The sequence below is a fragment of the Quercus lobata genome, chromosome 5 (genome assembly GCF_001633185.2).
Source record: "Quercus lobata isolate SW786 chromosome 5, ValleyOak3.0 Primary Assembly, whole genome shotgun sequence".
Lineage (NCBI taxonomy): Eukaryota > Viridiplantae > Streptophyta > Magnoliopsida > Fagales > Fagaceae > Quercus > Quercus lobata.
The window spans coordinates 27,434,318-27,451,263 of NC_044908.1; the positions used below are offsets into that span (position 1 = coordinate 27,434,318).

Consider the following 16,946-nt stretch of genomic DNA (forward strand, 5'->3'; position numbering starts at 1 on the left):
AATCATTAATATTATTGTTAACAATACTGCAAATCACTTATATTGTAGATTCATTAGATATAAAATTCATATGCGAATAGTTTGATACATGTAACTACAAATGATATTATAGCACAATTGGTATGTTAGAAAATAATTTTGTATTAAGGTGCTACATTTTATATTTGATGGTTGTTATACCAATGCAACTCATTCCTTTCATTATAATAATTAATTATTTGGTTATAATAATTATATATATTCTACAAGTTTTAACATAAAATCGTGCAACGCACGGACATTACATATTATATACTATATAATAAAAGTTTGGCTTAGAAGTCATGGTTGTGCCACGTGACTTCACCAAATTGTAAAATTTTTGTTAGATTTTTAAAAATATATATTATTTTTTTTGGTTTCACACTAATTGTTCATATCAACATTAATTTAAAAAAAAAAAAAAAAATCATAGTATACGTATACAACTACTAATATCAACCTTTAATTCTATTTTTTATTTTTTTTAAACACCTCATGGATAGCAAAATTATAATTGTTCTTATTGATTATTTCTATGCATCTCTATCAATTTTTAGATAAATACAAAAACTTATTTGTTGTTATATTTTTTATTTAAATTACATATGATTTTTAATTAAACCATGCATCACACGGGCATAATACTAATATATATATATATAATGATATATAAGTTAATTATTTGTAATATATTGCAATAAGACTTTAACTATGGTCAAAACAAGAGCATTGGAGATTGGACTCAGGTCTTGTCTTTAGAAATGAAATCGCTAGAACTCATTGGGAGTTTAAACACGTATCAAACACTTATGACGTATCCACCTCTCAATGGATTCAGTGTACAACAACATTAGAACCAAGTCTTATCCAATAAAATTAGAACATTTTGCATCTCCAAAAAGAAGAAAATGACGTGATCATTATGTTAACTATGTATGTTAGCTATTGGTTAGTCTTAGGGCTTACGTCAGTCTTACTCCTCCACATTGTTAGTCATAAATCCCAACAGCCAATGGCCATTAAGCTTGAGGTGTCCATCGCACCTTCCACTATCAATATGACTTCCCCTCCACTCCTATCACCTAGTCCTCTTCCTCGCCCAAAATATAAAAATTAAAAAAAAATTGTACCTAAGAACCTTAAAAAAAGTGCACAAAAAATCATAAGAGTCACAAAAAGCAATAAAAAAAAAAGCACTTACCCGAATAGACCACTCAACAGTCAACACATACTTTGATGCCCTTCCACGTGTACTACCTTATCCATTTCCCTCCACATCACCTACGGTACTCCAAGCTACAACTCATTGTACCATTTTACCAAAATTACCCTTCTGTTCAAGTCAAAAGCTTATCAGTCAAAAAGTACAACACCTAGAAAGCAAGAAATTTCATGGCTACGTAGAATTCTTAACCGCACTGATTATACTCAACTTCATCAAAAACCTTTTGCTTTTGTGTTTAGTTTCCGGTTTTCATTTCTCAACCAAATCTTTCAAAGCTAGAGACTCTCAGTTTCTCTCTCAAAAATGGCAACCACTCTTACTTCTTTCCGACCCGGAACGATTCGGGCCTCCGCTTCCACAAACAAACCGGATCCGGATCGCAGAAAACCCGCTTCGGCCAACTGGTGGGTACCCATTTTTGGCTGGTCCTCGGAACCGGATTACATGGACCCCACATCCACTTCCACCGCCACCACAGGTTCGGCATAGAACGTTTCGGGTGTTTCGGATCTGGAATCCGCAACGGGCCGAAACAGGACCCGATTCTCGCGTGGGTGCTTTACTGAAGAAAAGGCGAAGCAGCTGAGGAAGAAGATGATGGAGAGCTCTGCGTTCCACGATGTAATGTACCACTCGGCTATCGCGTCTCGGCTTGCTTCCGATATTTGGGAGAACTAGTGTATCGGCTCCGGTAAGTCCGTTTATTTTGGTTACGGTTCGGGTTGTGATGTCCGGGTCAAGGTCCATGTCGCCTTTGGCGTGCAATTTGTCGAAATGAAAATTATGGATTAAAAAAAAAAAAAAAAACTTGTTTTTATTTTAGGGTATTTGGAATATTTTAATGTTTCTGTTTTGTGAGTGAGATTAAGGACAATTTTTATTTGATGTGTACTTTTGATTTGGGACGTTGGATCGTTTATTGACTGTGATTTTTGTTTGCTTTAGTATATGATCAATTAAGAAATTAGAAATTAAATTAAAAAAAAAAAAAACCAGAGGGACTAAAACATATTGAATTTGATGATATGATTGACCATGTTAGTTTGGATCTATAATTTATTTTTGAATGAGGGAAGACTGGGTATGACAGCGTAAATCAAAAGTGTATAAAAGTTGAGATTCTTTTCTTTGTATTAGTGCAAGACTCTTTATTACATTTTTGAATAATAGTTATTATACAATAATTATTATATTGTTTATAAATCTAAACTGTTGAAATAAGTGGGACAAGTTTGACACATTGAGTACACCCTATATACACGAATAAGAGCATTATCATCGGCTATTATATAAATGTCATTTTAACATAGCAAAAAACTTACCTTATTATTTTAGCACATCATTTTACAATACACTTTTCATCATAAATTTGTCACATTGAATATATAATATTTTAAACATCATAAATTTTCTATCCAGTAGAAATGAATTATACATTAACATTAAATTGAATCAATGATTTATCAGAACTTTAGGAGGGTAATCAATTTGTGAATTTCACTAATAAAGTATGTATATGAATTTACATGCATATGTTAAGTGTATTGCATATTTGTAGTGTTAACAAGCATCGTAAGATGTCTGTTAAAAAAGACCTTTATGTTAGTTTATTTTGTTTTATATTAGATTTTTGACTAATTTTATAAACTTTATAAGGTGTAGAATCGATAAAGTTGACTTTTTGAATTTCACTTGTCAGTATTATTTTTAGTTATCTTATCAATTTATACCAATTTTTTATTAGATGGACTCCACAATAAATTATTCTTACGGTGCCCATTAACATTTCCCTTGTATGAATGAGCTTAAAAAAATAACCTTTATTTGTTTAATAAATGTGAAAGTGTTCAATTTGTAATTTTCACATAAAATATGCATTATGCTTAATTGAATGGTGAAGAATGGTGTAAAACTTAATTATTATGTTGAAAAAAGTGTTATCTCATTAATACTACTACCATACAAGGGTATTGTCCCATTAATGGGACGCAGTGTGGCATGGTTTCTTCCAATAATTATTAATACAATTACTATGCCATGGATACAAAAAAAATATGACTTGGATATATTACTAACATCACTTTTTTATTTCTCAATAATCACTCACTTAAACTTTTTGTTAAAATAATTTGCAATTCTAGCATTCTCCTTCACTCCTAGATGTGGATAATCTCATATCTCATACATACCATATAATTATAAGACATTGGGAAAAAACAGAATAATTATACCTCGTTTGAAAATCACAAGAATATGACTTTGGAAAAACTGCTCTATTTGTATCTCTTGGGATAAATCCAATAACTTTGACACTTTGTATTATTTATTGAGATGAAAAGAAATACACTCATGGTTTTAGAAATATTCTCCTTATACAATCCAACTATCCTCACAGCTCAGTGAACTTTGCATTATTATAGATTTACAGATTCCAAGACTAATATATGGAAATGTTAACCGATGCCTTTAGAGTAATTGTTAAAAAGTTAATTTAAGAAAATTTTTATGAGAAAAGGAAAAAAAAAAATTAATGTTTTGACAACTTTTTCTATTTCCCATAAAAATTGTGTCAATTTTTTTTAAAAAAAATAAATTGTTAATCATTGCTCTAAGAGCACCCGTTAATATGATTCTTAATATATAATAGAAATTGTTGGAACTTTTTATTTTTTAAAAAAAAAAAAAAAAAAAAAAAAAAAAAAAAAAAAAAAAAAAGATGTGAAAATGTAGCCATCTAATATTAATGTTGCTTATATTATTTACACCATGAGTTTGTTATACCAAAGTCAATTTTATGGTATTAGATCACACACATAAGTCTATCCCTTCATGCCTTTAGAAATTCTAGAAAGTAAAAACCCATTTCATATACTTTAGGATTGCATCGCATTGCTTTTGTTAGGCATAAAAAATTATTACTTAATATTCTAGTGATTTTTACCCTTTTATCTAAAACCCTTTTAGATATTCTATGATTCAACTATATATATTTCATGTCTTTATTTTGATCATGAATATCAAATATAATACTTGTGCATATTTTGTAAAGAACAAGACTTATACAAAATGTTATGTCTTGTTTTTATATGATTACTTGATTTGTTAATCACTTGATCTATTAATAATTAATTCTAAATTTATTACTTTAAAGGTCCGTTTGGGATCCGCTTATTTTGTTGTAATTGAAATTTTTTTGTTGAAAGTATTGTAAATAAAGGTAAAAGTTAACTGAAATAGTATAGTAAAACTTATGAATAGTATCAAAAAGTGAAACAGGACTCATGAATAAGTACGATTAAGGAGCTAATGGCTGATCTGACTAGATTTGACCAGTCAGTGTGCTAGGTTTTTCTCTTAACTAATGATTTCATTTCACATAGAATCCTATATAATTAAAACTTACTATGCCCTTTTCCCTCTCTGCCTTTCTTTTTTGCGCCATTTTTTATAATTACTTTTCTTTTTAGTGGCGTTGCTCGGTTTTTTTTTTTTTTTTTTTTTTTAACACATTGAAACGTAATATCATATTGGTGCACTTCACATTAAGTGCCTTATCCATTTTAACTTTACATAAACCACTCTTTTGCCACATTCAACTTGTATATTACCTAGTTGATTATTATAACAATGTGAATGTACCTATTCCACTATGGTTGGTCACATTTTCACCAAGGTTTTCAGACCCGGACCGTTCATTGAACCTTAAAAGGGAAAAGTTCAAGATTTTTGAGGTCGAACCGGGATCGAACCGTGATGACGTCATAATTAATTTAATAATTAATTAAAGCCTAAATATATATATATTAAATTTATAAAACTATCAAAATTGATAATATATCTATATATGTGAGGGAAATTTAATGATTTTCAAGCATATATTTAATAATTAAATAAGAAAGTTAATAAAATAAAATAATAACCATAAAAATATTAAAATTTATGATTAATTTTTGAAAATAAGTTGAATATCTTTGAAGGATTTTAATTATAATTTTTTTTATTCATTGTAAGAGATGTATAATTTAATTAAGTAGAATAAAATTGTGTTAAATTGTTTTTTTTTAAATAAAAAATAAAATTACTAAGGGGTTGGACCGCATAGTTCTCACTGGTTCGTACTGTCCAACCCCGGTTTTAGGGGTTCACGGAATTAACAAAAAATCCGGTTCTTTAGGCTTAAAAAACTAGTTTTCATCTCGGTTTCCGGTTTTCACAGTCCGACCTCCCGGTCCGGTCCGGTTCTGAAAACCATGATTTTCACTATTAACCTACCTTAAAAACGTTTTTTTTTTTTTTTTTTTTAAATCCTAATTGGGTATGTATATATATATATATTGTTTGTGAGTTGATGAAAGAGTGTAAAGGATGATGATGAAAGGGATGTTGATAATGTGAAAATAATTAATAGAGGAAATTATAACTTTCTCCTTATTGATGGGCTCATTTAAGAGTAAGCTCAAACTTATCGTGTGTAAGCTCAAACTTAAAGTGTGTAAATAGGAACTGATTTGATACTAAATTTTGATTATATGAGGCATAGTTATTAAACTCGGCCCGAATAATGACCCTGTCTATGAGTTGGGTCACTGATCACTGGTTCAACCAGTGGGTTACTAGACAAACCATAAGGTCAAATGGAAAAATTAAAAATAAGTTTGAGAAATCATAACATAAATATGTAAATTAAAAAAAGAAAAGAAAAAAAAGACATATGCTTAAATTAAATTTGCAATTATAATTCAAAATCAAGGTTTCATAATAACAGAGTCGTCTTTTGATAGAATGTGAGTCTTGGAGGTAAGTAGACAGGCAAATAAGTGCTTTTTTTTTTTTAATTCTTTAGATTTTCTCCTCTATAAATTACCATATAATACATTAAATAGTAAAAAAGTCAATAAAGTGGACCTATAGATATAATTTTACAAACCCATCTAGGTTATATACCTTCTCAAAAAAAAAAAAAAACTAGGTTATATAAATCCATTTGGGTTACCTGGGTTGCCATAAACCTGCTAGATTTGACTAGGTTTGACCGGGTCATATGCATAAACGGTCCATTTAAACACCTGGACTAGTCTAGGTGTCTGGTTACTAGGTTTTCAGTCCTACTTGTTGGGTCTGTCCAGGTTTAATAACTATAATATGAGGTATATAGGTAGACTATCTTTTGAAATGATAATCAAAGAACTTTCTACAAATGTGAGACAAATTTGTTAAATAATTATTACTCAAAATACATAGTTGGTCCACTTTAATTTTGCAATGTTTCAAAATGAGATATATATCAATAGTTGTGGTGAGAATTTGAGCTTTGAATGTCTCCTTTAGAAACACCAGGAGGTATCCTATGTATCAAACATTCTAAATAAAAATTTCATAATCCACAACTCTTAAAAAAAAAATCATAATCTATAACATTAATAATAAGTAGGGAAATATTGCAAAGCTATAAATTAATCATGTTAGTTTCCATAGAAGTAGCCCATTATAACCTAGCTAGGAAGAATAGTTGTCAAAACGTGAATTGATTTTTTATTTTTCTGTATCATGTATTGTATTGTATTGTGTATTTTAAGATGCACAAACACCTAATAAAATTTATAAAAAAATTATAAATATACATATATAAAGTATATATTCATTATAAATTCGAGATATATTCAACTAATGACTAATTTAATATCATTTATGTAATAATATTTAACAAGTTAACTAAATAAATCAAATTAACATGCGTTTATAATATACATATTCAAATTGATTAAACTCAAAAATGATAATACATGACAAATGACCAAAATAATAATTAATTTGATTATATTCATCATTTTGCCTAATCAACTCCATCTAAATTAGTGTTATCATCATGTTCATCATTTTTGCAAATTTATTTCTTCATTGAAATTTTCTTTATCATCATCAACATTTTTTTTTATCTCTTCTTCTTCTTTTATTTTAATATTTCTTTTAGGCATTCTAGCTTCTTAGACTTATATTAAGGACATATTTTATGTAATTGGCTAATCTTTTGACAAAATGCACTTTACTTGTAATTGGGTAAATTTAGGATGGGTTTAATACTTCAAGAAATAAGAGTTCAAGTCAAGTATTAAAGTCATGAAGATTGGACTAAAAAATAAGTGAAGAAAAGCTATTCATTAAAACTCGACAGATACCTCGACAAAAATAGTATCTATCGAGATTTAAGAACGAAGTTCAACAGAAACTCGACAGAAGATGAATCTGTCGAGATCTATGAAATCAAAATTTTCAGATCTGATTTTTGACTTTAGCTGACATGTATATGTAGGGTTTCTTTTCTCACAACCTTAAACATATATAAGGCTTATTTTAAGGCTGTTATACATGAAGAACCCATGCAGAAAGTGACTTAGTGCCTTATTCTCTCTACAAGAAGTTACTACGTCTTTTGCACCTTAGGATTTTGTAACCAAGTACTTCTTGATCTTCATTATTGATGAAGTGAAGAACTTTACAGCCAACAACATCTTCAAGTTGTTGGAGTTAGTAACGTACTGGGATCTGTGCAAAAAGGTGGTGGTCATATATTGAAGAGTTCAGAAGTTCTAAAGTGGTAGAAGGTTTCTGCTGTAAGTTCATCTAGGAGGATTGTAGAGTTTAGAGACAAATGTTTTGTACTAGATCTGAAACTTCTCTTTACTATAGTGAATTACTTTTAAGGAAGGTTTCCCCCCAGGTTTTTTACTGTAAAACTAGTTTGTTTCATTGTTTTTCCTTGGTCATCAGATCTTGTCTTATTTACTATTCCGTTGTGCATGATATTGACATAATATTGATGCTTGTTTCTTTTAACAAGGTTTATTCATAATAGATCTTATTAACAACTTAGGTTTAAAATGTGTTAATTCTATCAACTAGGGTATAAATTTCCCAACAACTTATAACAAAAATAAAAAATAATTACATTATCAGTTAATACCTTATTCATAGTATAGAAAAGAATTTTGCAAATATGAAAGTGTAAGTGTGTAGTCCAAATTTTGTAGGGGGGGGGGGGAACAAAACTTATGTACATGTTATTTTATTGGGCTAAATTAAGTAACCTAATAAATTTGTGTTAAAAAAAAGTCTGACAACTTGTTGAATTCAATTAAAAGCACAAATTTTAACAAAAAAAATCTCATTTTAAAGCACATATCTATGTATTGTATGATATGTATGATTTTTTATGATACAATACGATTCATATGATATGCATGCACTTCTGTATCATACAATTTATGAGCACTTATGATGTGAAAATTTTTGCACATGATATGATACATGTGCCTTTACGATGTGAAACTTTTTGTACACGATACAATATATATCGTATGATACGTATTGTGTATCGTACGATATTGACAACTATGCTAGGAAGTAACTCAAAGCCATTAGATCTCCTTTACCTATTCAGGTCCCTCACTATGGGTATAGCTTACAAGAGTATTGGGAAGACCGGAGAGGAGAGTCGTTTCCTTTTTTTTTTTTTTTTTGTATTTTTAGAATCAGGAGAGTCATTTCCAAACATACCAAAGTTTAAAGGAAAATTATGGTTTCAAAGTCTCAATGTGTAATGTTTTACAGTGTCCACACCTTTACACTAGATATTTACATTTTTATATGATATGAAAGAGTATAGACATGATGTAAAAGATTGTGAACATTGTCGTGTGTGAAGCAATTAATAAGTCCAAGTCCAAAACATATTACCCAGGCTGTTGTCAGGTGCTTCACTCAGACTCAACTACAAGCTGAGTTCACCACACTCAATCACACATGCATCCATGTTGATTGTTTCCAAAAACTAATACATTGATACGCTGTTAGTCCCAAGGTTGCCCCCATCCCTTTTCCAATTTCAATTCAATCACTGCACATGCCATAAACTATATAGAATTATTGCCGACCAAAAAGGAATAGAAGCAATTAAGAAATTATTTAGTACTGATATGGCGGGTAATTATATTAAGAAATTTAAGATTAATTATAATCAAAAACCTCAATGGCACATGGGCTTGCCAGGATTCGATCCAATCACATTTCAACAATTCTTTTGATTGATTTTTTTGCTCACTTTGATTTCCCAATGTTTTCTTGTTGATCCCCAAAAGCTATGATTCTTCAGAAAACACATGATTAAATATTTTTGGTTCACAATAAAATTGAAATAATTGAAGGCTACATCTACCATTTTCGTCTGAGATCTTGGACCCAACAATCACGTTCTCAGAAGATCCATACAAACAATCACATTATGAAAGCCATGTGCACTGTGCATACTCAGCTATCCATTTTCACCCTTTTTTTTTTTAGATTTTTATTTCATTTTATAAATACAATATAATTTAAATTTATAGTGTCTATTCGTAATAATTGCTCTTATTATTAGGCTAAAACATCAATTAATTTTACTGTAAGTAGAGTTTTAAACCTAAATCTCTTATTGCTTTAAAAAAAAAAAAAAAAAAAAAAAAAAAAAAAAAAAAAAAAAAAAAAAAAAAAAAAAAAAAACCTAAATCTCTTATTTGACGACAAATAACTTAATCAGTTGATTTTAGTCATTCAGCTATCAATTTTCACTAATTTAGCTATCCACTTTCACTGAATTCAAGGTCATTTTAGTCATTTACCTATCCATTTTTACTATTTTTTTAAATAAATACTATAGAATTTAAACTTATAACGTTTATGACATAATAATTTTTCTTTAAGACATCAATTGGTTTTTAGTGTAAACAGAGGTTTTAATTAAATATTTTATTTTACAAGTGACTTTATCTATTAAACTAACTAAAACCGTTTTCATTTTCACAAAATTTTTTTTTTTTTTGGGAGAAAGTCCATTTTCACTAATTGATTTGTTAAATCAGATTGAAGAATTATACAACTACTATTATTGTTTCTACATTCTATTATTCTTTACAACAAGGTGTGTAAGGACCTGATTTACAATCCAAGCCCAAGATGTATGGGAGCTCGGCCCAATAAGCCCAGTACAATAAAATTTATAGAAAGTGGGTCAAAGAACTAGGCCTTAACGAGTTGAACAACGGCTAACACTGAATTGAATGACAATCGAACACAAATAATATTAATAGACTTTTAGTCCGAGAAGATAATCTGGTATAAATTGATCACAATTGGATATGAAGATAATTTAGATTACAACAGTGTTCTCTCTTTTGATTTCTGATCCTTTTCTCATGGAGGGTCCATCACATTATATAGCTCACTTTGGATCATCTTGATCCTACACTTATTGATTGTTTAAACCCTTACTTGAGTACCTATCCCATCAAACACCCTCTTAGACTCTCTGTGACTCGTGATAGCCAAGACAACACTGTTCTGAGGTCTTCTCCACATAAATGCGGCCAGAAAAGTAGCTGTAACGCATTTAATGCGGTGGTAGCAGTTTTCCTTAGATATTTTTGGGTTTCCTTCTTTCCTGTATGTTCATGCGGCACGTCCCTATCATTGGAGCTTTCTGGAGGATCACTTTAATTGCTAGAATAGATATTTGAGCTGCATTTATCATATCCGAGAAGGAGTTCCTCCTCAAACAATCCCCCATTCGTTCCAAACTTATGAGACTTTGGACTGGAACCCTTAATGACTATTTGGCCCTTTTCGGACCATTCAACGTCCTCAGACTAAACCCAAGACCCAACATATGATCCCGGGCCCTTATCCCTACAAGGTGTATATAAATTCATTAATTAGAATAAAAAATAAATAAAACAAAAGGAGAATAGTTCGTATTTTAAAATGGATAACGCTGCCCTCCAACCGACAGTGTAGCAGCTTGCCGAAATTTCCATGTGGTCTTGAATAGCTTGTCCTTAACCTTCCCCAGAAAGCCATGCCCATCCGTCAAGTTAAAGGAAATTTATTATACACTACCAAAAAAATATAAAAAAAAAAGGTTATTAATTAAATACTATTAGATTTATAATTTAGAAGCTATGCACAAGTACGTTTTTTATTTAAAATTATGTGTCATTATATGTACTTAACCCAAGAAATTACATTCTCAAACTCAACCAATGATCTGTATTCATTAGTAATTTTTGGAGCTTTATTTACAAGGATAATAAGTTTTAAATGTCTTGAGAGAATAACACCAAGAAAATGAAAATTTTGGCAATTTTTTCAAACTAATTGCGGAGGATCATGCATGCAATCATCATAGAAGGACAAAATTTTGAATCAATCGAGTTTTTGCCTTGTCTTTTGTGAACATTACGTTTACACTATTGCACTAGCATTGTTCTATAGTTTGGTAATATGAATTGAAAAATACTAGGATACTTCCAAGTGGCATTCATGTGGTTTTCTTACAGACTTAGGGGCTTTCTCATTGAACGTTACACATAAAACCCTGTCATCCTCATTGTGATCTCAAAGCAAATCTCTCTCTCTCTGTGTCTCTCTCTCTCACACACACACAGAAACACACACAGAGAGAGGGTAATGATGATGCATAGGCTCACCGTGTTGTTGGTGCTGCTACTTTGTGCTAACTTGCGCACCGCATTATCCATCTCTGTCTCTGATGGTAAGAAACTAAACTGTCAAACTCTTTCTTGTTACAAACATGATGAATTATATATGCATTTCTAGCTGCGTTTAGGTAGTAAATTTGGCTAGCTACTAGCTACAATATTATTGTTAATGCTTAGGTATATGTCGTTGCTATTTTTATTTCACTCTTGCTTTTACTCTATGATAGATCTTATCAGGGCTCCATTTAAGCTCACATATTCTTAACTACAAAAGCACATTTTTTGTTGGTCACATGCTTAGCAATCCCATTGTTAATTCGTGGTTAAATTATTAAGAGATAGCATTTAGGGCATTTCAGTTTCTACTCATCATGATCTTCACTCATCAAAAGTATTCTTGTGTTTGTGAATTATCCACACTCGTTTTTTTTTTTTTTTTTAGGTCTTGAATATGGGACATGTCTAGCTGAAAATCCAGAGGAACTTCTTATAAGATCATTTAAATGCATTCTTATATTTTTTAACGTATGCTATTAGAGCTATACTGCTTCATCATGAATGTGATCAACCATGGACTGTAGGAGTATAGTACATGAAGATGAGAGGTTGAGAACATTATTTATTAAAAGGAAGACCACATTTACTCCGCTATTCTTAAATTTTTCAGCTTTTGTTTTATGCTAGTTTTGGCTGCTTTTACTGTGGTAGTTCTATATGGAAAGGTTGTTTTTACTTCATTATTTGTCTGGTGCTACAGCAATAAAATTCAGCTTCTCATCAATTTTTTCTTATTTATTAAAAAAAGAAAAAGACAAAAAAGAGCTTCTCATCAAATAATTAATATGAACTATGGATGTGTCCTTACTGATTGCATTCGATTAAGATTTCAATTATGTGAACATCGAAAAAGATACCTACTCCCTTTGACAAGTTTTGTTTAGTTTTGAGTTTTGACATATTCTTGGCCTAATTTAAGAAAACCATAAATTTTCTTTGGGTGATTGACCATTTGGTTAAAAAAGTATTGATCGTATTACTAAAATAACAGACTGATCAAAGACACATGGCAAAACTACTTAATTATTAGTAGATACAAGAGAAATTGTAAGAGTTTAGACTTTAAGAAGAGTTGCATGCATCGATCATTGCATATATGCTACGTTACATATATATATATATATATATATATATATATGCTTATGCAGCAGCCTTGGCCACGTGAAATCCTGGTCGGTTAGTGCTGGCTAAGATACCCTTGGCAATTTGCATTTTAATAACGAAATATACCCTTCAATTCAATGTTCATATGTATTTTTTTTTTTCGTTGGGAGGGGCATTTACGTCATTGCAGTTGCTTGGACTTCATGTGCTTTATGGGATTTAGTCTCTGATCTCTCTTATTCTTAGGAGAATCTCAGAGTCAGACATACACGTGCTATACACCTCATCAAAAAAAAAAAAAAACGCCACCCCATACATTCTGGACATTATTTATTACAAAATTCCTAGGCAATTAATGATGGTTTTGGGCTTGAAATTGAAAGGAAAAGAGTATAATTGAAATTAAAACTTATATAGTTATATTTCTTTTTTAATGGAGTCAGTAATTTTAAAACTTTGTTTTTTTTTTTTTTTTGGGTACTACTACCTACATTGTATTAATAGTTAAAAACTTACAATTATGTGATTCATTCTCCCAAAAAATAAAAAATAAAAAATTATGTGATTAAATTTAATTAGAGAATCAAAATTACAAGATTTAACAAGTTGTTCCTATGAATAATATCAAGCCATCTAAAACATCATTTTACTAAATAAAAATGTAAAAATATTTTAATATTATATTTGTTTTTAGAGATTTTAACATCATTTTTTATTTTACTATTAATGTACAAGAAACCCAAGTATATCATACAGATATGAACTGAATAATTTGTCCTTGATATATGCAGATCATGTAGCTGTATAATAATATAAAATAAAATAAAAAAGAAAGAAGGAATTGCCCATGGTGGCAGTGATTGGCAGTATCTGTACAAAGGGTAGGAAGAAATGACAATATAAAATGGATATGATAAAAAATAAGTGACATCTCAACTCTGTTATTTAGCTAGATTTAGGGATCATATTATGTAACCCATGTTTGCTAGATCAGAGACAGTACTTGTCACATGGGAAGAGCAGTGACTAGCTAGTCAGAATTTCAATTTAAGAGTATATATTATAAAATCAATGATTGAAAACAAAATTTATTTGACAAATAAATATTGTAATGACAAATGCTTGCTTATTCATTCATTTTAGGTTTATTGCCCAATGGAGAGTTCAAGCAGGGCCCAAAGCCAACACAGCTAAAAGGCACAGTAGTGACCAGCCCCAATGCCATTCCCTTTTGGGAAATTTCAGGGTATGTGGAGTACATAAAACCAGGTCAAAAACAAGGCGACATGTTGCTAATAGTGCCTGAGGGTGCCTGTGCTGTAAGGCTTGGCAATGAGGCTGCAGTCAAGCAAAAAGTGAATGTCACAAAGGGCTTGTTTTACTCAGTAACATTCACTGCAGCTCGAACCTGCGCACAAGAGGAGCAATTGAACGTGTCAGTGACTCCTAATTCGGAGAAAAATGATTGGGGTATTTTGCCAATGCAGACTATATATAGTAGCAATGGCTGGGATTCATATGCATGGGGTTTCCAAGCTGACTCTTCGGAAATTGAAATTTCGATCCATAACCCTGGTGTGGCTGATGATCCAGCTTGTGGCCCACTTATTTATGCTGTTGCTTTGAAGGTTTTGGAACTTCCCAAACGCACTAGAGGTAAAATTACTCTCTCTCATTTCAACAAATTTTACTATATTAACTTTGCAAATTAATGTGTCAACTTTTAAACGTACGTGTGATAAAAACTAATAAAAATTGACAAGCGACAACAGTTCGAATAAGCTCTAGAGTATTTCATTTCACAAGGACTTTTTTTTTTGGTGCTCCAATTGAACTATCTTAAATTTCAATACATTTGAAATCATTCGTTTCATTAATATGTTTGTATGCACTTTGCAGTCAACCTTTTGAAAAATGGAAATGTTGAAGAAGGTCCATATCTATCCTTCAATACATCATGGGGTGTCCTAATTCCACCACACATTGAAGACGATCACAGTCCTTTACCTGGCTGGATTATTGAGTCCCTTAAGGCTGTGAAATACATTGATTCCGATCACTTCTTTGTCCCGGAAGGCAAACGAGCAGTTGAACTCATGGCCGGAAAAGAAAGCGCCCTTGCACAAGTTGTGTATACAATGCCCGGAAGGACTTATGCCCTCACATTTGCTGTTGGTGACGCTAAAGATTCATGTGTAGGTTCCCTGGGTGTAGAGGCATATGCAGGCAAAGACAGTGTCAAGGTTTTATATGAGTCTAAGGGCAATGGAGGGTTCAAGCGAGCTAGTCTTTTGTTCAAAGCAGTGTCACTACGCACACGAATTATGTTCCTAAGCACATTTTACACCATGACAAGTGACAATTCAGGTTCTTTATGTGGACCGGTATTAGATGATGTGAAGTTGCTTAGTGTTCGTGTTCATACACCACCACGACGTGCTTGATCGCATTGCTTTATGCGAACCGCATTGGTGCTTGATATCTGGTCCATTTCAATTAGCTTAATATATACTACAGGTTACTTGTGATAGGAGCAAGAGGGTTTATTGTGGGTTTACAATGTTCCATTCATGTATCGTTTAATAATTCTCAGCAAGTAAATTTACATTCTTGGATTAGCAGAATTGGTTTTGGAAAGATAGATGTTGCTTACAATTTTATCTTCCTTTGTCTCTTTGACTAAGTATTGATGTTTGGTACCATTAAATTATGGTTATTCATCTTTCAAATAATAAATATGTACAAACTTTGTTATAGCCATAGACTACAACCAACACTAAGAAAATGATATGTGTTCCTGCTGTATGCATTGCACATGATTTATTAGACCACAATTAAATAATTGCATACAATCATTTTAAACGAGAGTTGCACATGACAGAAACACATGTTATCTTCTTATTGTTAGACAACAACCAAGTGTGTAGATGAATTTTTTTTCCACACCATAAACTCATACCATAAGAAATGGCGGTGTTGAAAATTTATTTTTCTGGAAAATTGCATAAAAAGGCAGTCCAAAGTGTAAACCATATTTCATATAAATCCTAAGTTTAAAATTTTTTTAATTAAAGTTTCAAACTTATGAGGCTGTTTCAATTTGAAACTTCTATCCATCTCCATTATTCTTGATAGTAACAAAACATGAAAAATGAGATATAGTTAATAAAACTGTGTTAGCCTTAAATAACTGAGAAATGATATGTCCACAACATTTTTACAACAAATCCTAAGTGGCAGATTGTTACTGATTATTATTGTTAGGGTAAAAAAGTAATATTAGTGTTAGGTTCAAATTTGAACCAATAACAACTAACCACCTATGACTTGTTGTAAAAATGTTGTGAACGTAACACCCCTCTAAATAACTAGCGTCTTCCACTTTTCTCTACTTTGTTATTACCCATAATAACATAAATGAATAATGGAGATAGAAAGAGATTTCAAATTAAAATAATTTCATAAATTTGAGACTTTTGTTAGGGTAATTTATTTATTTTTAAGTTTTGGCTCATTCCACGGCATTTGCTTGTAATAAATTTCAATTTTATTGACATAAATGCATTGTAAAATAGGGTTGAGTTTGTGTCAGAAATTGCTCCAAAACAACAATGTTGTAATATACTCAAGATAAGTAGTTGATATTCTTTTGCCCATATCTTTTGTACCATAAGGATAGATCATTTGAAAATGACACAAACATGTTGAATCCGAGGATTTCGGTTGAGCAAGAATCAGCACCAGTCAAGAAAAATTGCGGTGCAAAAAAAAAGATTTTTATCAGAAAAACGGTTTAGGCTAAGTTTTAACTCTACTTTGTACTAATATATAATATATGCAAGACTTAAAAGGACTAAAATGATCAACTTCAAACTTAGAGGACTAAAATGATTTCTAGGAAAAGTTACCGAACTAAAATTACTAACTTCAAACATGAAGGATTAAAATGATTTTTGAGCAAAGTTATCGGATTAAAATAATCAACTTCAAACTTAAAAGACTAAAATGAT

The 16,946-nt window shown here is 30.9% G+C and overlaps 1 protein-coding gene and 1 pseudogene across 1 annotated transcript; both read left to right on the top strand.

Moving 5' to 3' along the window:
* The first annotated feature begins 1,396 nt into the window (after positions 1 to 1,396).
* Positions 1,397 to 2,190, top strand: LOC115992136 (annotated as a pseudogene).
* An 11,895-nt stretch (positions 2,191 to 14,085) lies between these two features.
* LOC115988327 lies at positions 14,086 to 15,605 on the top strand. Its single transcript, XM_031111858.1, has 2 exons — positions 14,086 to 14,592; positions 14,836 to 15,605. The coding sequence occupies exons 1-2, from the start codon at positions 14,223 to 14,225 to the stop codon at positions 15,378 to 15,380; spliced, it is 915 nt and encodes a 304-aa protein (XP_030967718.1). The 5' UTR covers positions 14,086 to 14,222; the 3' UTR covers positions 15,381 to 15,605.
* The last annotated feature ends 1,341 nt before the right edge of the window (positions 15,606 to 16,946 follow it).

Bases quoted from the DNA above. Each gene is read 5' to 3' on its own strand.
- LOC115988327 (XM_031111858.1), top strand. From the start codon at position 14,223: ATGTTGCTAATAGTGCCTGAGGGTGCCTGTGCTGTAAGGCTTGGCAAT. The intron at 14,593-14,835 runs GTAAAATTACTC...TGCACTTTGCAG, and splicing joins ACTTCCCAAACGCACTAGAG to TCAACCTTTTGAAAAATGGA.